Source organism: Pseudophryne corroboree, chromosome 3, assembly GCF_028390025.1.
Source record: "Pseudophryne corroboree isolate aPseCor3 chromosome 3, aPseCor3.hap2, whole genome shotgun sequence".
NCBI classification, from domain to species: Eukaryota; Metazoa; Chordata; class Amphibia; order Anura; family Myobatrachidae; genus Pseudophryne; species Pseudophryne corroboree.
In genome coordinates this window covers 737,123,489-737,148,250 of record NC_086446.1, presented here as the reverse complement: position 1 = coordinate 737,148,250, position 24,762 = coordinate 737,123,489, and the positions used below count along the sequence as shown (strand labels likewise).

At 47.3% G+C, this 24,762-nt stretch overlaps 1 protein-coding gene across 1 annotated transcript in view; it reads right to left on the bottom strand.

Annotated features, from left to right (window-relative positions):
* Positions 1–24,762, bottom strand: part of ADAM12 (ADAM metallopeptidase domain 12) — a 925,560-nt gene that overhangs the window by 52,437 nt on the left and 848,361 nt on the right. Inside the window, exons 18-21 of the mRNA XM_063962227.1 lie at positions 17,376–17,484; positions 15,931–16,066; positions 14,127–14,229; positions 8,789–8,959 (exon numbers count right to left, since the gene is read on the bottom strand). Coding sequence (XP_063818297.1) covers positions 8,789–8,959; positions 14,127–14,229; positions 15,931–16,066; positions 17,376–17,484 — 519 coding nt within the window. The remainder of the gene's footprint in view (positions 1–8,788; positions 8,960–14,126; positions 14,230–15,930; positions 16,067–17,375; positions 17,485–24,762) is intronic.

Sequence of the window (24,762 nt, the reverse complement as noted above, 5' to 3'; positions counted from 1 at the left end):
ATACACGTATTGCAGAAAGTCCGCACTTGGGACGGGCGCCCAGCATCCACTACGGACTACGAGAAATAGATTTACCGGTGAGTAAAATCTTATTTTCTCTAACGTCCTAGTGGATGCTGGGGACTCCGTAAGGACCATGGGGATTATACCAAAGCTCCCAAATGGGCGGGAGAGTGCGGATGACTCTGCAGCACCGAATGGGCAAACACAAGGTCCTCCTCAGCCAGGGTATCAAACTTGTAGAATTTTGCAAAGGTGTTTGAACCCGACCAAGTAGCTGCTCGGAAAAGCTGTAATGCCGAGACCCCTCGGGCAGCCGCCCAAGAAGAGCCCACCTTCCTTGTGGAATGGGCTTTTACTGATTTTGGATGCGGCAATCCCGCCGCAGAATGAGCCTGCTGAATCGTGTTACAAATCCAGCGAGCAATGGTTTGCTTTGAAGCAGGAGCACCCAGCTTGTTGGATGCATACAGGATAAACAGCGAGTCAGTTTTCCTGACTCCAGCCGTTCTGACCACATAAATCTTCAAAGCCCCGACTACATCAAGCAACTTGGAATCCTCCAAGTCACGAGTAGCCGTAGGCACCACAATAGGTTGGTTCAAATGAAAAGATGACACCACCTTTGGCAGAAATTGTGGACGAGTCCGTAATTCTGCCCTGTCCACATGGAAAACCAGATAGGGGCTTTTACATGACAAAGCCGCCAATTCTGACACACGCCTAGCCGAAGCTAAGGCCAATAGCATGACCACTTTCCACGTGAGATATTTTAGCTCCACGGTCTTAAGTGGCTCAAACCAGTGGGATTTCAGGAAATCCAACACAACGTTAAGATCCCAAGGTGCCACTGGTGGCACAAAAGGGGGCTAAATATGCAGCACTCCCTTAACAAACGTCTGAACCTCAGGAAGAGAAGCCAGTTCTTTTTGAAAGAAAATGGATAGGGCTGAAATCTGGACCTTTATGGACCCCAACTTCAAGCCCATAGTCACTCCAGACTGTAGGAAGTGCAGGAACCGGCCCAGCTGGAATTCCTCTGTAGGGGCCTTCCTGGCCTCACACCAAGCAACATATTTTCGCCATATACGGTGATAGTGTTTTGCTGTAACGTCCTTCCTAGCCTTTATTAGCGTAGGAATAACTTCAGCCGGAATGCCTTTTTCTGCTAGGATCCGGCGTTCAACCGCCATGCCGTCAAACGCAGCCGCGGTAAGTCTTGGAACAGACAGGGCCCCTGTTGCAACAGGTCCTGTCTGAGAGGCAGAGGCCATGGGTCCTCTGTGAGCATTTCTTGCAGTTACGGGTACCAAGTCCTTCTTGGCCAATCCGGAACAATGAGTATTTTCTCACTCCTCTTTTTCTTACGATTCTCAGCACCTTGGGTATGAGAGGAAGAGGAGGAAATACATAGACCGACTGGAACACCCACGGTGTCACTAGTGCGTCCACAGCTATCGCCTAAGGGTCCCTTGACCTGGCGCAATACCTTTTTAGCTTTTTGCTGAGGCGGGATGCCATCATGTCCACCTGTGGCAGTTCCCATCGATTTATAATCTGCGTGAAGACTTCTTGATGAAGTCCCCACTCTCCCGGGTGGAGGTCGTGCCTGCTGAGGAAGTCTGCTTCCCAGTTGTCCACTCCCAGAATGAACACTGCTGACAGAGCTTGCACGTGATTCTCCGCCCAACGAAGAATCCTGGTGGCTTCCGCCATCGCCACCCTGCTTCTTGTGCCGCCCTGGCGGTTTACATGAGCCACTGCGGTGATGTTGTCTGATTGAATCAGCAGCGGTTGGTTGCGAAGCAGAGGCTCCGCTTGACTCAGGGCGTTGTATATGGCCCTTAGTTCCAGGATATTTATGTGCAGACAAGCCTCCTGGCTTGACCACAACCCTTGGAAGTTTCTTCCCTGAGTGACTGCCCCCCATCCTCGGAGGCTCGCATCCGTGGTCACCAGGACCCAGTCCTGTATGCCGAACCTGCGGCCCTCGAGAAGGTGAGCACTCTGCAGCCAACACAGAAGAGACACCCTGGCCCTGGGGGATAGGGTGATCAGCCGATGCATCTGAAGATGCGATCCGGACAACTTGTCCAACAGATCCCACTGAAAGATCCTCGCATGGAACCTGCCAAAAAGAATGGCTTCGTATGATGCCACCATCTTTCCCAGGACTCGCGTGCAGTGATGCACCGACACCTGCTTCGGTTTTAAGAGGTCTCTGACTAGAGTCACGAGCTCCTGAGCCTTCTCCGCCAGGAGAAACACCTTCTTCTGGTCTGTGTCCAGAATCATGCCCAGAAAGGGCAGACGCGTCGTAGGAATCAGCTGCGACTTTGGGATATTCAGAATCCAGCCGTGCTGTTGCAACACTTCCTGAGAGTGTGCTACGCTGATCAGCAACTGCTCTCTGGACCTCGCCTTTATGAGGAGATCATCCAAGTATGGGATAATTTTGACTCCTTGCTTTCGAAGAAGCACCATCATTTCCGCCATTACCTTGGTAAATATTCTCGGTGCCATGGAGAGCCCAAACGGCAACGTCTGGAATTGGTAATGACAGTCCTGTACCACAAATCTGAGGTACTCCTGATGAGGTGGATAAATGGGGACATGCAAGTAAACATCCTTGATGTCCAGAGACACCATAAAATCCCCCTCTTCCAGGCTTGCAATGACCGCTCTGAGCGATTCCATTTTGAACTTGAATCTTTTCAGATAAATGTTCAGGGACTTTAAATTCAATATGGGTCTTACCGAACCGTCCGGTTTCGGTACCACAAACATTGTGGAATAGTCTCCCCTTCCCTGTTGAAGGAGGGGAACCTTTACCCCCACCTGCTGGAGATATAACTTGTGAATTGCCGTTAACACTACCTCCCTTTCCATGGGGGAAGCTGGCAGGGCCGATTTGAGGTAACGGTGAGGGGACATCACTTCGAATTCCAGCTTGTATCCCTGAGACACAATCTGTATAGCCCAGGGATCCACCTGTGAGCGAACCCACTGGTGGCTGAAATTTCGGAGACGCGCCCCCACCGCTCCTGGCTCCACCTGTGGAGCCCCAGCGTCATGCGGTGGATTTAGCGGAAGCCGGGGAGGACTTCTGTTCCTGGGAACTAGCTGTATGGTGCAGCTTCTTTCCTCTACCCCTGCCTCTGGCAAGAAAGGATGCTCCTCTGACTTTCTTGCTTTTTTGTGATCGAAAGGACTGCATTTGGTAATACGGTGCTTTCTTAGGCTGTGAGGGAATATATGGCAAAAAATTTGACTTCCCAGCCGTAGCTGTGGAAACCAGATCCGAGAGACCGTCCCCAAACAATTCCTCACCCTTGTAAGGTAAAACCTCCATGTGCTTTTTGGAGTCGGCATCACCTGTCCATTGCCGAGTCCACAGGACCCTTCTGGCAGAAATTGACATTGCATTTATTCTAGAGCCCAGTAGGCAAATGCCCCTCTGGGCATCCCTCATATATAGGACAGCGTCTTTTATATGCCCCAGGGTCAGTAAAATAGTATCCTTGTCCAAGGTATCCAGTCCCTCGGACAGATTATCTGTCCATGCTGCTACCGCACTACACATCCAGGCCGACGCAATTGCCGGCCTCAGTAGAGTACCTGAATGTGTATAAACAGACTTCAGGATACTTTCCTGCTTCCTATCCGCAGGATCCTTTAGGGAGGCCGTATCCTGTGACGGCAGGGCCACCTTCTTAGATAAGCGTGTTAGAGCTTTGTCTACCCTAGGGAAGGATTCCCAGCGCATCCTGTCCGTTGGCGGGAAAGGGTACGCCATAAGTAACCTTTTGGAAATCAGCACTTTCCTATCAGGGGAATCCCACGCTTTTTCACATAACTCATTTAACTCATGTGAAGGGGGAGAAGTCACCTCTTGCTTTTTCTCCCCAAACATATAAACCCTCTTGTCAGGTACAGGGTTTACCTCTGATATTTGCAACACATCCTTCATTGCTATAATCATGTAGCGGATGGCTTTAGCCATTTTAGGCTGCAATTTTGCATCATCGCAATCGACACTGGAGTCAGAATCCGTGTCGATATCTGTGTCAACAATTTGGGATAGTGGGCGCTTCTGAGACCCTGACGGCCTCTGCGCTGTAGGATCAGGCATGGGCTGAGACCCCGACTGTCCCAAGGCATCAGCTTTATCCAACCTTTTATGCAAGGAGTTTACATTATCACTTAACACCTTCCACATATCCATCCAATCAGGTGTCGGCGCCGTCGGGGGAGACACGTCATTCATCTGCACCTGCTCTGCCTCCACATAGCCCTCCTCGTCAAGCATGTCGACGCAAGCGTACCGACACACCACACACACAGGGGATGCTCTATAAGAGGACAGGACCCCCACACGGCCTTTTGGAGAGACAGAGAGAGAGTATGCCAGCACACACCCCAGCGCTATATAATCCAGGAATTACACAGTAACTTAGTGTTTACCCAGTAGCTGCTATATATATGATTAATGCGCTAAATTTATGTGCCCCCCCTCTCTTTTTACCCTCTTTCTACCGTGAGTCTGCAGGGGAGAGCCTGGGGAGCTTCCTCTCAGCGGAGCTGTGGAGAGAAAATGGCGCTGGTGAGTGCTGAGGAAGAAGCCCCGCCCCGTCAGCGGCGGGCTTCTGTCCCGCGATTTTGTGTAAAAATAATGGCGGGGGCTCATGCATATTACAGTGCTGCTTTTTGCCAGGAGGTACTCAATTGCTGCCCAGGGCGCCCCCCCCCCCCCCCTGCGCCCTGCACCCTACAGTGACCGGAGTGTGTGGGTTAGTGTGGGAGCAATGGCGCACAGCTGCAGTGCTGTGCGCTACCTCATATGAAGACAGGAGTCTTCTGCCGCCGATTTTGACGTCTTCTTGCTTCTCTCGCCGGCTTCTGTCTTCTGGCTCTGCGAGGGGGACGGCGGCGCGGCTCCGGGATCGGACGACCAAGGTTAAGTTCCTGTGTTCGATCCCTCTGGAGCTAATGGTGTCCAGTAGCCTAAGAAGCGCAACCTAGCCGCAGTTAGTAGGTTTGCTTCTCTCCCCTCAGTCCCACGTAGCAGAGAGTCTGTTGCCAGCAGAAGCTCTCTGAAAATAAAAAAACCTAACTAAAATACTTTCTTAATAGCAAGCTCAGGAGAGCTCACTAAAATGCACCCAGCTCCTTCCGGGCACAGATTCTAACTGAGGTCTGGAGGAGGGGCATAGAGGGAGGAGCCAGTGCACACCAGTAGTACTAAATCTTTCTTAGAGTGCCCAGTCTCCTGCGGAGCCCGTCTATTCCCCATGGTCCTTACGGAGTCCCCAGCATCCACTAGGACGTTAGAGAAATTGCTGCTGCAATCAACTTGGAATGACTCCCAATGTGACCACAAGCTCTCTTAAAGTAGTGCTAGATGCTCCCCAGCAGTGTCACAATGACCGATACTGCTTTCTCTTCAAAGTTACCAGCTTTGTGGGATTAGTAAATTGACTTGACAGTATGTTACAGGGGATACAAGAGACTGCAGTTGCAGTTTAATGATGGGATCTTTGTGACTTGCCTGCGAGAGAACATGACAAGCCAAAGACAGGGCATATAATCCCTAAAGCCAGTTTGGTTTCCAATTTGGATTACATTATACCCCACAGAGAGCGAAGACTGCACAACAGGTGTATCAGATGTGAATTGCTCTAAGACGCTTCCGTTATAGATGGGCGTCTTCGCAAACTAAGGTTTTACTGGTCTTCTAAAGTGGACTTGTAATTGGGAAAGCGCAGAGAGGAGCTCTCAGCAGGTTTTGCCCCCCCCGGCAGACATCACTTTGCCACTTTCTCAGACATGATTTTATGCAGTGCTGCAGAATTTGTTGACACTTTATAAATAAGTCATGATATTTCCGTCTGTAGACCCGGCCATGGAGAAATGTAGCCTAAACAGCGGTTTGATTCTTTAATGCATATATTTGGCAGTTTCCTCCATTTATGAATATACAATGAGAGCAAAGTTTCAATTCAGTCTTTGAACATCTGTATCATTTCTCCAGACACTGAGCCTTAGACATACTGATATATACAGAATATTTCCTTGTTCCATACAGAAGTCTGCGCTGGCTTGGTTTGACTTATCACTAGATATCATCATTTTGTTTGTGTTTAAATACAGCTTTAGGCATTTAAGGGTCTATTATCCTCTGATTTCCTTTCACTGCTTATGCATACTTGCTGCTCTCCCGGAACGGCCGAAATTCAGGTGGCACTCCCGGCCACCCCCCAAAAGTGGCCATGTCTCCTCTATTTGGCAGCGACTTGCCACCCAGTCGCCCACGTACTGAGTGAAGTGGCAGTCTGGGTGGCTGATGACGCGATTCTCACTAAAACGATTATTGAATGACTGCGCATGCGTATGGATAGCAATGTGCAGGGGCAAGCCCAAACTGCGAAAGAATGGTGCGAAAAATTTAGATCGCTAGGTGTACGCAAGGTGATTGACAGGAAGAGGCCGTATGTGGGTGGTAACTGCCCGTTTTTTGGGCGTGTAAGGAAAATGCAGGCATTCCCAAGCGTTTTCAGGGAGTGTGTGTGACGTCACCACCAGCCCGATCAGCCTGATTCTATCACACTGTAGGAGTAGGTCCTGGACTGCACACAGACTGGAAAAATCATTCAATGGTGAGTGAGTTGCGAACGGATATGCAGATGTCCCCTGTCTGGCAACATTTTTGCACATTCGCACACTTGCACTGGGCGGGTTTTCACTCTCTATGGGCGGCGACTATCTGATCGCAGACCTCTGCAAAAACGCATGTGCAGAGAGTTAGATTTGGGAGGGGCATGCCTCAACTCAAATCATAATTGCAGTGTAAAAATAAAGCTGTCCAGTATTTGTGAGCTACATGCTGAAGCAGCCAGTATTTACCCTGCAGGAGAAAATAATACATGTATTTGCTCCCCTTGCATTGCAACATGGTTTGTTCCAGTTACTTGCTTTTTTGCTTTTGCTCCCATTTAACAATCAGACCCCTAGTTGGGTCACTCACTCGCAGTGGAATTTAAAGCGCAATTCTATTGGTAGCCACACTCCAGGAACCTAACTGTTGCCAGTTTGCTAGCCACGCTCCAGGAACCTAACTGTTGCCAGTTTGCTAGCCACTCTCCAGGAACCTAACTGTTGCCAGTTTGCTAGCCACTCTCCAGGAACCTAACTGTTGCCAGTTTGCTAGCCACACTCCAGGAACTTAACTGTTACCAGTTTGCTAGCCACACTCCAGGAACCTAACTGTTACCAGTTTGCTAGCCACGCTCCAGGAACCTAACTGTTGCCAGTTTGCTAGCCACGCTCCAGGAACCTAACTGTTGCCAGTTTGCTAGCCACGCTCCAGGAACCTAACTGTTGCCAGTTTGCTAGCCACGCTCCAGGAACCTAACTGTTGTTAGTTTGCTAGCCACACTCCAGGAACCTAACTGTTGCCAGTTTGCTAGCCACGCTCCAGGAACCTAACTGTTGCCAGTTTGCTAGCCACGCTCCAGGAACCTAACTGTTGCCAGTTTGCTAGCCACGCTCCAGGAACCTAACTGTTGCCAGTTTGCTAGCCACACTCCAGGAACCTAACTGTTGTTAGTTTGCTAGCCACACTCCAGGAACCTAACTGTTGCCAGTTTGCTAGCCACGCTCCAGGAACCTAACTGTTGCCAGTTTGCTAGCCACGCTCCAGGAACCTAACTGTTGTTAGTTTGCTAGCCACACTCCAGGAACCTAACTGTTGCCAGTTTGCTAGCCACGCTCCAGGAACCTAACTGTTGCCAGTTTGCTAGCCACGCTCCAGGAACCTAACTGTTGCCAGTTTGCTAGCCACGCTCCAGGAACCTAACTGTTGCCAGTTTGCTAGCCACACTCCAGGAACCTAACTGTTGTTAGTTTGCTAGCCACGCTCCAGGAACCTAACTGTTGCCAGTTTGCTAGCCACGCTCCAGGAACCTAACTGTTGCCAGTTTGCTAGCCACGCTCCAGGAACCTAACTGTTGCCAGTTTGCTAGCCACACTCCAGGAACCTAACTGTTACCAGTTTGCTTGCCACGCTCCTGGAACCTAACTGTTGCCAGTTTGCTAGCCACGCTCCAGGAACCTGTTGCCAGTTTGCTAGCCACGCTCCAGGAACCTAACTGTTGCCAGTTATAAAGCATTTATAAAAATCTTACTGTTGTTATCCCATTCCTTTGTGTACTCTTGCATACATTTCACCCAAATTTGTGTGGGTTCTCCCAGTAATTTGGACAGTGTGGAAAAACATTATACAGGTTGAGTATCCCTTATCCAAAATGCTTGGGACCGGAGGTATTTTGGATATCGGATTTTTCCGTATTTTGGAATAATTGCGTACCATAATAAGATATCATGGTGATGGGACCTAAATATAAGCACAGAATGCATTTATGTTACATATACACCTTATACACACAGCCTGAAGGTCATTTAATACAATATTTTTAATAACTTTGTGTATTAAACAAAGTTTGTGTACAATGAGCCACAGAAAACAAAGGTTTCACTATCTCACTCTCACTCAAAAAAGTCTGTATTTCGGAATATTCCGTATTTCGGAATATTTGGATATGGGATACTCAACCTGTATACTGGAATCAATATTTATTCCCATGGCCAGGTGATTTGATGAAATACAGGGGAAGCATACCAAAGAATAACCTATAACCGTCAGTGGCAATGGAATGGATTGTCCTATGCTGCGTACCGTACACTGCCCTGTGGGTGCGTTGCAGAACATTTCTGGTTACACAGCACATACCTTCACACCGCAGAGGGGCGGCCTCGCTGGAAGAGGCCGGCCAGGCACAGTTTGTTGGAAGGGCCGCGGGGGAGGTCGCGGTGGGCCGAGTAAACTGCACTCCGGCGATTCAAGTATTGGATGACTGATGTCTACAGGCTGGTAACGCGGCAATCTGTTCGTCCTCCCAACCTGCAGGTGACAGCAACGCTCAGTGTTACAACAATATGCATTTATCTAACACCAGCAAATTTCCATCAAAGAGAAATAACTGGTGCCGTGGGGAAAAAGGTGGTGGTTTCTATAGCAACCAATAACATGCTAGCTTTCATTTTCTAAGCTGAGAAAATAAATAGTGTTTGTGTAGTGGCAGACGGGCGCTTTGTGCCTCTCTCTCTTTGTACATAGCAGTCAGTGAGAGAGTTTCAGGTGTACTTGGTGCCAGGTTTTTAGGGTAAAAAGACATGAACACAATGCAACCTGTGCCAACAGACTATGCAGTAGCTCTGCATAGCACCACCTTTTTCCTGTGCGCCAGTTTTCTCACACGTAAACATGTGACACAGGTGACATATGACTGTTGTTCTGGGATAGCAATCTTTTTCAGACATCTTGCAGCGTCTGACAACCCCCCTTCGTGGTGTTGTTATTGTCAGAAGTCCCCTCTCCCCCACAGGAACCCCCTCAGTGCATGAACTTCCCGTCTTTGTGGCCCACGTTATTGACGAGAGCTCTTATCTCCTCTATGGGAAATAAACCATGTGACATATATATATATATATATATATATATATATATATACCTGCCGAAAAAAAAACAGTTTCCAAGATGTTAGTTTACCGTTTGCAGAAAATAATAACACTTTGCCTCCTGGCAGTGATTACATGTGTACCTAATACGGGATACGGTCCTTAGGGCGACCTCACTTAGGTCGACAGTTATTAGGTCGACCACTATTGGCTGACATGCATTAGGTCGACGCGGGCATTAGATCGACATGGCCATTAGGTCGACATGGCAAAGGTCGACACATGAAAAGGTCAACATGCGTTCTTCACAATTTTTTTCATTTTGAACTTTTTCATACTTTACGATCCACGTGGACTATGATTGGGAATAGCAACCTTGCCCAAAGTGGACATTCTGCACTAATTGTGGTTCCCGGTCACTTTTACGAAGAAAACGTCACACACAAGAAAAAAAACACCTCATGTCGACCTTTTTCCATGTCGACCTGGTGACCATTTTGACCTTTTCCAGGTGTCGACCTAGTGCCTGTCGACAAATAGTGGTCGACCTAATGAGTGTCGACCTAAATAGGATCGACCCAACTATCCCATTCCCCTCATACTAGCTGAGCATTCCCTGTAATTCCTATTCCTATTCTGAGTGTATAACTTCATTTCTGCTTGCATGCTTCCTGTCAGTGCTATAGGCCCCTCTGAAGCCGCGGACATGTTTGGGGAGCCCTGCCCTAGACGTCGCCCTGGGGTAGTAATAATCTGTTATAAGATGGAGAAAGGACCTCTGCAGTCTAATGGTGCTAGTTGTTATCGTGTCCTAGCGGTGTTCCAGGACCACCGAACCCCATCCTCTGACCACCTAGGAGGGTGGCATTCATGGCAGGCTAGCAGCGTCCTGGCTTGTATTAAATGGGCTGGAATGTTCACATTGTAATCCAGACTTTAGAAAACAGTTTTATTATTTAAGGTACATTTAGCAAAGACAAAAATAAATAAATCCTGTGCCTGTGTGATTCTGCACACACTAGTACTAATAAACTGATAGACTTGTACTGATAACTACAGCGTAACGGAATGTGAATGGAATGGTGACAGGACAACAGACACGAGTAGCGCCCCAGTACACACACGTAATAAGAGTTTGCAGGCATACGTGTATAGTTGGTGAGTTCTGACATCACAGCTCAGCAGTTATGGGGTCTGTATGTGCAGTAATAGTACAGAATTCTTATAGCAATTTATCAATAATCTTCACTGAGGCAGCTGAGCAATGCTCAGCCTCCCGGCAGTACTGTAGGCAGCGATAAGACTCAACTGCTTCACCTGGCCAGCGACGTGGTGAATGCGAATTCATGACGTGGCCTAGCGCTTACCCATGTGCAGTGGACTGGAAGCTACTGCCCCAATATTTAGGGGTGTATCTATCAAACCTTAAGTAATAAAGGGGTCTATTCATAAGGAAAACAAAAAGCGAGTTGTTACTTATCACTATACATTGCATCGGTTTGATGCGATGTATAGCTGTGATAAGTAGCAATTCACGTATACTCACCTCTCCAGTGATGCGGTGTCCGGGGTTCCAGCGACGCAGTCCCCTTCTGTGATGTTGAGAGTCAGGCAGCGGGTCTCTCTGCGCATAGGCTGCCTGCTGACCTCCCGGGAGGCCGCAGTGGCAGCTGGGAGATCAGGGGGGCGGAGCAGCACAGGTGACCGGCAGAGAGCAGGGAAGCATCAAGCTTCCCTGCCGTCTCTGCACCGAAGTTCAGGTTGCGCCATCCTGAAATGGCAAACCTGAATTCCATGGAGTAGAGGAAAGCTGAGCTTTCCGCTCTTTCATGAATCGTAAAGTATTGTGATGCGATTCAGCCGCGGAGTGGGGGTGCCGCTGGGGAAGTCAGGGTAACCTGCTCCGTGAATAGCACAAAGCAGAGGAAAGCACTGTTTAATACAAAACAGGGCTTTTCTCTGCTACATGAATGGACCCCTATGTGGTGAGAAATAAACCACCAATCGATCAGCTCCTAACTGCCATATAACAGGCTGTGACTGAAAAATTACAATTAGGAACTGATTGGTTGGTACTTTATCTCTCTCCAAGCTCTACATATGCCCCATAATTTCTTATTTCCGCGATATGCAAGGGGTGATAATTAGGCCGCTTTATGGCATGGGGAAGAAACTTACGGAGGTGTGACACTGATGATATAATTTATATTTAGTCATATTAAGAACATTTCAATTCTGTTCCCCTTCTACGTACTCCCCTTCTGCATCCACACACTGCTGCATTCTTATTTTCCAGTGGTCAGAGCCGTGCTGTAGCTCACTATCTGTCTCAGCAGCTCTGTTGGTTTCTTCTTTACCTCAGGAACTGCTGCAAAACGGGTTCCCTTGAGTACAGATTTAACTTTTGGGAAAGGAAAGAAATCACACAGAGGTCTGGAGAGTATGGGGGGGGGGGGGGGGTTCTGGCACTGCAATCTGTTTCTTGGCCAAAAACTGCTTCACAAAAAGAGCTGTGCGGGCTGGTGCATTGTCCTGATGGAAGAGGAAACTTTTTTCCACGACTCTGGCCTCTTTCTTCTGATTCTTTTCCACAAAGTTTTTAGAACATTTTTGTAGTAATGTTGATTTACTATTACACCTTCTGGTACCCAGTCTCCCAAAATAACACCCTTGATATCAAAGAAAACAATTACCATGGCTTTGAATTTGGATTTGCTTTGACGTGCTTTCTTCATTCTTGGTGATGATGGTGTTTTTCAATGCATGGACTGGTGATTGGTCTCAGGATCGTACTGGAAGATCTACGTTTCATCACAGGTAATAACTTCATACAAATCTGCTCGGCAGTGCGAAGCCTTGGAACCATCTTAGCACAAACTTTTGTCATGTTAAGGTCTTGAGTAGACGGTCAATTCAAACTATTTTCTCAATTTTTTTCACATTTTCATTTGTTTATGACGTGCAAGGCCTTCAAATACATTCATCATCTTCGACATCCTCACCACCGTCACTAAATCTTTTATGCTACTCAAACACATACAATCTGCCCCGTAAGCCTTGGTTAGCATACAGAAAGATTCACTGGGCATTTTGTTCAATGTAACTAAAAATGTAAAAAGTCTACACGCTGCTATACTTTTGAACTAAGCTTTTTTACGATGTGTGGGAAAAACACATCATCTTCCAATGCTGTATAACAGCAAACTATCTAAGCGAGAGGGGTGAAACTTGCAACACCGTTTGGGGATACTTCAAGGTCAATGTTCCTCCACTCCCTTTTAATTCACACAGTATGGTTTATTTTTTACAAGTAGTTTCATTAATAGCCGCACCTTATAGCTAAGATATTTTCACAGTAATCTGAGTTGCACAATGCTATTTATGATCACTGGTACCAACATACAGATTTCCTTGCATTAAAGATCTGCTAAGAATGCACCTCTCAACACTTCTGGAGGATCAGGACAGTAGACATAACTGTGTCACGGAAGCGGGTGTCTGTGTCAGAGGAGACGTGGTTATATCCCTGGGGGTGATTCCCCTGATTTTAGGGATGGCTATTGGTGAGTTAACCAAGGGGGTCATTCCGACCTGATCGCACGCTAGGATTTTTCGCTGCGCTGCGATCAGGTCAGAACTGCGCATGTGTATGCACCACAACAGCTATTTAGCTATTTAAAACTCATTTGGGGGATTTTCAATTGTTTGAAACAATTTCAAACAATTGAATACCCCCCATTGTGTATGATAAATGGTGCTCCATCCAATCATCTACCAACAGTAATTTTTCAAATACATGACAGTTGGGAGCTGAACACATGACAGTTGGGAGCTGAACACATGACAGTTGGGAGCGGAACACATGACAGTTGGGAGCTGAACACATGACAGTTGGGAGCTGAATACATGACAGTTGGGAGCTGGGAGCTGAACACCTGACAGGAGCTGAACACGTGACAGTTAAGAGCTGAACACGTGACAGTTAGGAGCTGAACACATGACAGTTGGGAGCTGAACACATACCAGTTGGGAGCTGAACACATACCAGTTGGGAGCTGAACACATACCAGTTGGGAGCTGAACACATGACCGTTGGGAGCTGAACACCTGACAGCTGGGAGCTGAACACATGACAGTTGGGAGCTGAACACATGACAGTTGGGAGCTGAACACATGACAGTTGTGAGCTGAACACATGACAGTTGGGAGCTGAACACATGACAGTTAGGAGCTGATAGATAAATGGTCCCCAATGTAATTTATGATGTACTATGCACTTAGGATTAGTGTTATTGTTGCAGGGAAACTGGTATAAAGCCACAGATTAGACACAACAATCCATGACACAACCTCTGTTTTTTGCCTTATTACTCAGTTTAAAGTCATGCACTGAAGTGACATAAATTACTGGTTACAAACTCCATGATGTTCTTAATGGGGCTATTTGGCACAATTGAGGACAGGTGTATGTGATCACACTTGTATAGTTTTCATAGACAGAGCACCAAGAAGTACATTGGTGTTCTGTTTTTTTTTTTAATGGTCAGTCACATTGGCGTTGCATGAAATGGAGTAAGGACTGCACTGGTATAGACTGTGGCGATACGCACCTCCTGTCCCTGCGACGCATCGCTCAGCAACTGTTTGCACAATGCTCTGCTGTATTCCTGATTAGCTTCATTGGAGCTCCTAGCTCTTGATGGACTGGCTGACCTGCAATATAAATAATTTAATACAACAGAGAGAAGCTCAATTTGGAATGACACTGTGAAGGGTCTCTTCATTTTTATTCACCATAGCAAACAACGAGAGTAAAAATGATCAAACACTCTTGCAGGACTGAAAATAAATATTGATTTTTTTGGAAGCCAGTAGCCTGTTAAATTAGCTTCTGCAATCTGTGGGAATGTGTCTTTTCTAACACCCAGGAGACTCTTTTAATGAATAGAGTGCCTGGGCAATAATGGCCACAAATATGGAGTCTACAGCTCACTTGACTGGGTTTCGATCAAAGGTTACCCAGATAGCTGCGGATGCTTACCGCGAGCTGGAGCCCTACCAGAGTTCAGTCTTGATGAGACTGCATAGCCAAATCTGGAAATGAAGCATGCTTCTGCAATCTAAATATACAGGGCTGTTTGAGGACCACTCACAGTGGGATCCGGTCAGGATTCCGGCAGTCGGGATCATGGCAGTTAGAATAATGACGCCGGAATGCCGACACTACTCGGAATGCCGACATTGGCATCCCCAATAGGGTCACCAGCCCGGCACCAGAATCCTGTCCGCCGGGATCCCAAACAAGCATCCACCGGACTGGTAAGCCGCGGGGGTGGGGTGAGAGGGGAGGAGGTCAGGTTTAGGCTGTGAGGAGGGTTAGGGTTATTCTGCGGCCTGGGGTGGGGGGGGGGGGGGGGAGGAGGGTAAGGTTTAGCTTACAGGGAGGGGGGATTTAGGTTTAGCCATCATCGGGGACAGTTAGGTTTAGGATGCGGGGAAGGATGGGTTAGGTTTAGCTTACAGGAGGGGGGGTTTAGGTTTAGCCACCACCGGGGAGAGTTAGGTTTAGGCTGCGGGGGAGGGAGGGTTAGGTTTTGCCTACAGGGACGGGGGTTAGGTTTACCCACCTCCGGGGAGGGTTAGGTTTATCAAGGGTTACAAGGGTGGGTTAGGGGCCATTGGGGGAAGGGATTCAGGATTCTGAGCTTCGGAATACAGCTCTAGGTATATGACCACCAGCATCCCAACCACCTGAATTTCATTCCCAAGCCCTCATAGATACTTTATCTGTAAAGGGGCTCACACTCACTGGAGGATACATATTCAGGAAGAGATGTACGAAAACTTCTAAAGAGAACAGCTGGATAATCAGCTACTAGCTATCATTTTATAGAATGTACTTGATAAATGATAAAGGTTGATCAGTTGCTATGGACAACTACTTATACATCTCCCCCTCTCAGGGGGAGATGTATCAAACCTTCTAAAAAAAAATCCATAAAATGAAAGCTAGTAAGTTATCTGATTGGTTGCTTTGGGCAATGCCTCCAACAAAAGCTGACAGTACATCCACACAGGGCACCAGGTGACGGCCAGATCCGAGTATAGTGGGATGAGGGGAAACCAGTTGTACAAGTGGGTGGTAGGTAAGGACTTGCTCATTAGGATGATTGAAATCAAATAAATATGTAGCAGCGGCAAGATTATGGTACAATTAGATAAATACAAATGTACAGTACAGTAGGAATAAAATGCTGAATAAACCTGGAATACGTGGACCTGAGTGGTACAACTATAAGTTCCACACCTAGAGATCATATTTGACAGAAATGAGTATGTTTGTCTTCTGAATGAAATGTATGGGGATTATCCAGTACATACAAATATTCTTTTCCTTCTAGAAAAACACTTTACCTTAATTTTTCAATAGTGCTCTTCTTGTTTGTGAAAAGCCATCGAATTAGAGTCCTTCTCTTGAAGTACATGGTGACGGCAACAGCTGCTATACATGTAACAGTGACCAACACTCCTGCAATTAAGCTTCTGTTACCTGTTGGGAAAAGACAGTGGCACCGTATATATACATTTACTGGTGCAAGTGTGCAAGTATTTGGGTTCAAAGAGATAACGTCCATTGAGAGGTGATTTTAGGGACCTTTAATCTACACTGAATCTGTTTTGATAGATGTCACCAAAGGCATAACTATAGTGGGTGGAAGGGGTACCATTACTATGGGGCCCAGAGGCTTAGGGGGCCTGGACCCAGGTTAATGCATACCAATTTCCCAGATTTGCCTGTTAAGCAATTGGGTCTGATCCAGTGCCCAACCTGAATTGTGCGACATTACATTATTAGTGAGAGGAGTGTGTAGTGGATGTTACAATGGTAAGGGGGCACTGTAGCATCATTTGAACTGGATGCCACTGTAATTTGTCATAATCTGATCTGCTCATTTTAATGTAGAAGTCACTTTAATGTTATATAGTAAGAACTGGGGCACTGTAATGTGGCACAATATGAAATTGAGGCACTGCAGTGTGGCATAATGTGAACAGGGGGCATTGTAATGTGGCATAATCTGAACTGTGGACACTATAGTATGTCATAATGTGAATTGGGGGTACTGTGTGGCATAATGTGTACTGGCAGCCCTACAATGTGACATCATGTAAACTAGGGCACTACTATGGGGCGTAATGTTAACTAGGGCACTACTATGGGGCGTAATGTTAACTAGGGCACTACTATGGTTCAGTGAATGAACTAGGGCACAGTGAATGAACAGGAGCCCCTTCAGTATGTTGCTATGGGGCCCATTAAGTTTTAGTTATGCCCTTGCATGTCACAGTGAATTCAATTAGTACTCACTAAACTTTACCTGGTACACTCTCCTCATTACCTCTGGCTACACTCCGTAGATACATTTAATTGCTTTTAATGTCGTGTTGTAAATGATCAGTTATGTAAAAAGGTCAATACCATTTTATTACTAAGTTTCCTCTCTCATTAAGCTGATATTGTTTTGTCTCTTTAATGCAAACTCATAAAGCGCCCTCTACCCTGCTGATGTGACATAGAAAGAGCATGATTGGCCAAACATGCTCTGATATCAGGTGGCTGGTTCAATATCACAGGCCTGATTAATAATATGATCAAAATCAATAGGATACGTAACCACCGTGTCAAGGGGCGCCCACCCTACCCACCCTGCACCCAGAAAAGGCCCAAGTGGGTAGCCAGTGGTGCCATATTGGATGATATATCTTCAGAAATATGGCGCTGGTGGAGAAGACAGTAAAAGATCTCGGAAGCAGGACTGCCTATTGCAATGGCCTATCGCAGGATGTAGCTCACTCACCTGAGGCTCTCATAGGCCCACTGTCCACACTACCACCGAAACCTTTTTTGTCACAATACGGAGGCGCCCAGTCAGCTTCACAGTGACAATTCTTTTTATTGTTGCAGACCTTGAAAAATTCCAAAACATAAACAGATTTATTACTACAGATATACAGAATGCAAAATCTTTACTATGAGTTACTTAGATTTATTACTTTAAGGTCTATTTGGAACATTAATGCAAACTAGTAGTCACCTACAGATGTGTCCCCTCATGCACCCAGCATTTATATGCCATGCAGTGCGAGATGCCGGGTGTGACTACATTGCATCATACCGTCTCGCAGAGCCTGATTCAGAGGTCTACACAGACAACGCAATCGATTCCCAGCCTACTGATACTGACAGTGGTGCTATTCCCGATCTTTATTACTGCCACTGGCAGTGGTGCTATTACCAATTCTCAGCCTACCGACATGCTCACTGGCAGTGGTGCTATTCCTGATTCTCAGCCTACTGACACACTCACTGGCAGTGGTACTATTACTAATTCTCAGCCTACCGACACGCTCACTGGCAATGGTGCTATTCCCGATTCTCAGCCTACCGACAAGCTCACTGGCAGTGGTGTTATTCCCAATCTTTATTACTGCCACTGGCAGTGGTGCTATTACCAATTCTCAGCCTACCGACATGCTTACTAGCAGTGGTGTTATTCCTGATTCTCAGCCTACTGACACACTCACTGGCAGTGGTACTATTACTAATTCTCAGCCTACCGATATGCTCACTGGCAGTGGTGCTATTCCTGATTCTACACCTACCGACATGCTCACTGGCAGTAGTGCTATAACCAATTCTCAGCCTACTGACATGCCCACTGGCAGTGGTGCTATTCCCGATTCTCAGCCTACCAACACGCTCACTGGCAATGGTGTTATTCCTGATTCTACACCTACTGACATGCTCACTGGCAGCAGTACTATTTCCAATTCTTAGCCTACTGACATGCCCACTGGCAGTGGTGCTATTCCCGATTCTCAGCTTACCAACACGCTCACTGGCAGTGGTGCTATTCCTGATTCTCAGCCTACCGATACGCTCACTGGCAGTGGTGCTAGTACTAATTCTCAGCCTACTGACATGCTCACTGGCAGTGGTGCTATTCCTGATTCTCAGCCTACCGACATGCTCACTGGCAGTGGTGCTATTCCCAATTCTCAGCCTACCGACATGCTCACTGGCAGTGGTGCTATTCCCAATTCTCAGTCTACTGACTTGCTCACTGGCAGTGGTGCTATTCTCAATTCACAGTGTACCGACACGCTCACTGGCAGTGGTGCTATTCCTGATTCTCAGCCTACCGACACGCTCACTGGCAGTGGTGCTATTCCCAATTCTAAACCTACCGACACGCTCACTGGCAGTGGTGCTATTCCCAATTCTCAGCCTACTGACACGCTCACCGGCATTGGTGCTATTCCCGAGTCTCAGCCTACCGACATGCTCACTGGCAGTGGTGCTATTCCCAATTCTCAGCCTACCGACACGCTCACTGGCAATGGTGCTATTCCCAATTCTCAGCCTACTGACATGCTCACTGGCAGTGTGTGCTATTCCCAATTCTAAACCTACCGACACGCTCACTGGCAGTGGTGCTATTCCCGATTCCCAGCCTACCGGCACGCTCACTGGCAGTGGTGCTATTCCTGATTCTCAGCCTACTGACACGCTCACTGGCAGTGGTGCTATTCCTGATTTTCAGCCTACTGACACGCTCACTGGCAGTGGTGCTATTCCTGATTCTCAGCCTACTGACACGCTCACTGGCAGTGGTGCTATTCCTGATTCTCAGCCTACTGACACGCCCACTGGCAGTAGTGCTATTCCCAATTCTAAACCTACCGACACGCTCACTGGCAGTGGTGCTATTCCTGATTCTCAGCCTACTGACACGCTCACTGGCAGTGGTGCTATTCCTGATTTTCAGCCTACTGACACGCTCACTGGCAGTGGTGCTATTCCTGATTTTCAGCCTACTGACATGCTCACTGGCAGTGGTGCTATTCCTGATTCTTAGCCTACTGACACGCCCACTGGCAGTAGTGCTATTCCCAATTCTAAACCTACCGACACGCCCACTGGCAGTAGTGCTATTCCCAATTCTAAACCTACCGACACGCTCACTGGCAGTGGTGCTATTCCTGATTCTCAGCCTACTGACACGCCCACTGGCAGTAGTGCTATTCCTGATTCTCAGTCTACTGACACGCTCACTGGCAGTAGTGCTATTCCTGATTCTCAGCCTACCGACACGCCCACTGGCAGTGGTGCTATTCCTGATTCTCAGCCTACTGACACGCCCACTGGCAGTGGCACTATTCCATCAGCCTCGCAACATCAAAGATCACACTAACCCTGTGTCATCGCTACTGTGTCTTTAGATGCAGCCGCTGGCAGTGACACGCCCACAACACACCCACACCTGGCTAGCCACCCAGTTACCTCCCAGGAACACCCACTGAAAATCAATCTCTCTGTGTGCAATTTCACTGTGTGTCCAGATAACGCACAGGACGGATGCAGAGTGCGATTTGGACGCATGCGCAGACTGAAAACACTGCTGCTAGCGTCTGACATCGCCTCTGCTTACCGCTGAGTCAGACCCACAGATTACTAGAGATTCTGGGCTGCGGCAGGGCCCTTGTAAGTGCCAGGAGGCAGCACACTGACCATAGTGTTTATCAGGGAGCTATAGTATACTCCCTCGTGCTGCCCTTCCTGTCAGTGAGGGAATCTCCTAATTATGGTGGTCATTCCGAGTTGTTCGCTAGCTGCATTCGTTCGCTGTGCAGCGATGAGGCAAAAAAATGGCACTTGTGCGCATGCGGCGGCACGCGCGACGTACTTTCACAACAGCCGAAGTAGTTTCACACAGGCTCTAGCGAAGCTTTTCAGTCGCACTCCTGACCGCAGAGTGATTGACATGAAGTGGGCGTTTCTGGGTGTCAACTGACCGTTTTCAGGGAGTGATCGTAAAAACGCAGGCGTGCCTGGAAAAACGCAGGCGTGGTTGGCCGAGCGCAGGGCGTGTTTGTGACGTCAAAACAGGAACTGAATGGTCTGAAGTGATCGCAAGCGCTGAGTAGGTCTGGAGCTACTCTGAAACTGCTCAAAATTATTTTGTGGCCGCTCTGCGATCCTTTCGTTCGCACTTCTGCTAAGCTAAGATACACTCCCAGAGGGTGGCGGCTTAGCGTTTGCACGGCTGCTACAAACTGCCAGCGAGCGACTCGGAATGAGGGCCTATGTCATGAGCCCTTTGTAATGCAAAACTGCAGTGTGTAGTTCCACATTACAATCTTACAGCATCATACTTACCCACTCTACCAGAAGGTCTGGGAGATTACCGATTGTGTAGCCTCTTGGGTGAGGTGGGCAGGATTGGGCGAAAATACCGGGATATGTGGGTCCTTAGGGAGGGGCGGGGCCAATATGTCAATTTGCAACATTTTGCAATGAAGGGGTGTGACCTAATGATGTGAAAAGCCTAAACCCGTCCCCAGACTAGTCATCTGTATCATATCACAGAGTTTCTCCCGATGAAAAGAAAAGAAACGACAGCAAGTACATTATGTACAGCGTTCAGCTTGTGGTTCCATGGACCTTGCTTAACCCAATGTTTATTAAACGTGATCAATAATTCCGCATTCTAAGAAACCTACTAGAATGGGAGGATTTTCCTCTTCTCCCCTCATTTCCAGCACAGATTACTAAGGATGTAGGACAGGCAGTGAGAGTATGACAGTGCTCAGTGACATTTGGAAACATTTTCTCATACGACTAATCAAGGAGACGGCAGATGTAGGGTTAAAGTGATATATTAGCTTACTGAGCAGATTTATATCCCAATACTAGGTCTCTTTATCAAGACTGTCATTGGAGCCAGAGGGAAAGGCCACTGCAGTCTTGAAAGTTTGCAAACACAATCTGCTGAGTCAGCCAATAAAAGCTGCACAGTCCTTCCTAAAGTCTTCTTTCTTTCACAACACTTTTCTGATAGCTTAAAGGCAACATTGCACTATGATATAAATGTTAATATAAATATTAAATGTCAGAACAGTAAAAAGTATTGAAACCTTATAGAAATGATGAATTAGCTGAATACCGCCACCATGTTAGAATCACAGAACCTCCATTTAAGAATTACAGCACCGCCATGTAAGAATTAACAGCACCGCCATTTAAGAATTACAGCACCGCCATGTAAGAATTACAGAACCGCCATGTAAGAATCACAGAACCGCCATTTAAGAATTACAGCACCGCCATGTAAGAATTACAGCAAAGCATTACAGCAGCACCATGTAAGAATAACAGCACCGCCATGTAGGAATTACAGCGCCGCCATGTAGGAATTACAGCAGCACCATGTAAGAATTACAGCACCGTCATGTAAGAATGACAGCACCGCCATGTAAGACTTACAACAAAGCATTACAGCAGCACCATGTAAGAATTACAGCACCGCCATGTAAGAATTACAGCACCATCATGTAAGAATTACAGCACCACCATGTAGGAATTACAGCACCGTCATTTAAGAATTACAGCACCGTCATGTAAGAATTACAACAGCACCATGTAAGAATAACAGCGCCGCCATGTAGGAATTACAGCGCCGCCATGTAGGAATTACAGCGCCGCCATGTAGGAATTACAGCAGCACCATGTAAGAATTACAGCACCGTCATGTAAGAATTACAGCACCGTCATGTAAGAATTACAGCACGGTCATGTAAGAATTACAGCACCACCATGTAGGAATTACAGCACCGCCATGTAAGAATTACAGCAAAGCATTACAGCAGCACCATGTAAGAATAACAGCGCCGCCATGTAGGAATTACAGCGCCGCCATGTAGGAATTACAGCAGCACCATGTAAGAATTACAGCACCGTCATGTAAGAATTACAGCACCGCCATGTAAGAATTACAGCACCGTCATGTAAGAATTACAGCACCACCATGTAGGAATTACAGCACCGTCATGTAAGAATTACAGCACCGTCATGTAAGAATTACAGCACCGTCATGTAAGAATTACAGCAGCACCATGTAAGAATAACAGCGCCGCCATGTAGGAATTACAGCGCCGCCATGTAGGAATTAGAGCACCGCCATGTAGGAATTACAGCGCCGCCATGTAGGAATTACAGCAGCACCATGTAAGAATTACAGCACCGTCATGTAAGAATTACAGCACCGCCATGTAAGAATTACAGCACCATCATGTAAGAATTACAGCACCACCATGTAGGAATTACAGCACCATGTAAGAATTACAGCGCCGTCATGTAAGAATTACAGCGCCGTCATGTAAGAATTACAGCGCCGCCATGTAAGAATTACAGCACCGCCATGTAAGAATTACAGCACCGCCATGTAAGAATTACAGCACCACCATATAAGAATTACAGCACCGTCATGTAAGAATTACAGCACCGTCATGTAAGAATTACAGCACCGTCATGTAAGAATTACAGCACCGTCATGTAAGAATTACAGTACCGCCATGTGAGAATTAAAGCACCGTCATGTAAGAATTACAGCACCGTCATGTAAGAATTACAGCACCGTCATGTAAGAATTACAGCACCGTCATGTAAGAATTACAGCACCGCCATGTAAGAATTACAGCACCACCATGTAAGAACTACAGCAGCGCCATGTAAGAATTACAGCACCGCCATGTAAGAATTCCAGCACTGACCCTAAGCCTTGGTGCACTGCAAGCCAGGCACACACATCTTCCTTTCTTCTGTGCCCGTGCATCCTGCCCCAGGTGACCACAGATGGCTGCAGTGAGAGCTGCATAATGGGAAGCATCAAGGGATAGTGTAGCTGAAGGTTTGTTTGCTTAGGGTAGTGTTGGGCTTGGGCACGGTATGCACCTCCCCGGGCTGTGGAGCTGTGTGTGTGCACTGTTATAATTTGTTACTGCAGCGCAGCGCCGTGCTCATGGAGAGCAGACAGGACACAGTGCTACTAGCACCAGCTGTACTGGGTTGGGTATGGAATCGCGGTGGCCAGAATACCGATGCCGAGATCCCGTCCGCCAGAATGCCGGCAGGGGGCGAGCACTAGAAAGATCTATTCCCACTCTATGGGTGTTGTGGACACCCACGAGTGGGAATAGCCCTGGTGTAGTTGTCGGCATTCTCGGCGGTTGGGATCACGGTGTTGGTATTCTGACCACCGGGATCCCGACCGTCGGGATCTTAACTACATCCCGCTGTACCTTCTGCTCATTACACGGTGATGTCTCTGCTATAGAAGTTCTGACATTTAGTTCCCCAGCCACAGGATGTGACCACAGAAGAGCAGACTTGTCATGTTGTTAGTAATAGCAGCATAGTGCAGCATTGCTTTATTAAAAGTTTCATAAGAAGTTTTGTTCCATGTATAAAGGATGGCGCAAATTTATTGTTTGCAGGGGGGAGCCGAACACCTTAGCACCGGCCCTGATTACAGCACCGCCATGTAAGAATTACAGCACCTTCATGTAGTGAATTAGTATCAAAACAGGTTTCTGAAGACATTTTTGTACTCTAGGGTGCCGTGAATCAAAAATGTTTGAGAACCATTGGGTTACACTGCTAAATACTTATCGCTGTTTATTAGTAATATGTTAGTAATGACATGATAATGTCTCTGAAATGGGGCTGTACCTTACTGCAGTGGTAGGCAGGGTTGGACTGGCCCACAGGGGCACAGGGAATCCCCCGGTGGGACCCACTGCCTGGGGGCCAACTTTTTCCTCTAGGGATCTGGTTCCAGACTATGCACTTAAATTATACTTTATACATATATAACCTTATACTTCACCGTACTATAGTGTATTTTCTACAGGGCATTGCTGTTACTAATCTGCTATATTATCATGCATGCACTAGCAGTATATACTGTATATATTTATCAAGGGGCCTAGCCCATGCAACCTCTGGAGACTGGCCACACCCCTAAACATGGGCCCCTGCCAATGCATTTCCCCAGGTGGGCCCTTCATGCCCCAGTCCGACACTGGTGGTAGGTAGCCCTTGGCACTAATGGAACAAGGTGGCAGTCTAGGATGCTTTGAGGTGTAAATCATGGTGGCACTCCGGAAACTGTTTTGGCAAGTATTGCTGAATGTCTGGCACCCTAAGAGAAAAACATTGCTTGCTTTACTGTATGTGCTGAGAACAGGGGCGCTTTAAGAGAGGAGGAGGCCCGTGTTCAGCCTCCTCTGCTCGGGCCCCCTCCTCTCTGCCGGTAGCGCTGAGAGGCTGAGCACTGCGCATGCACAGATCTCCGGGAAAATGGTGCGGCGGCCATTTTCCTTGAGATTTCTCTACTGGGTGCA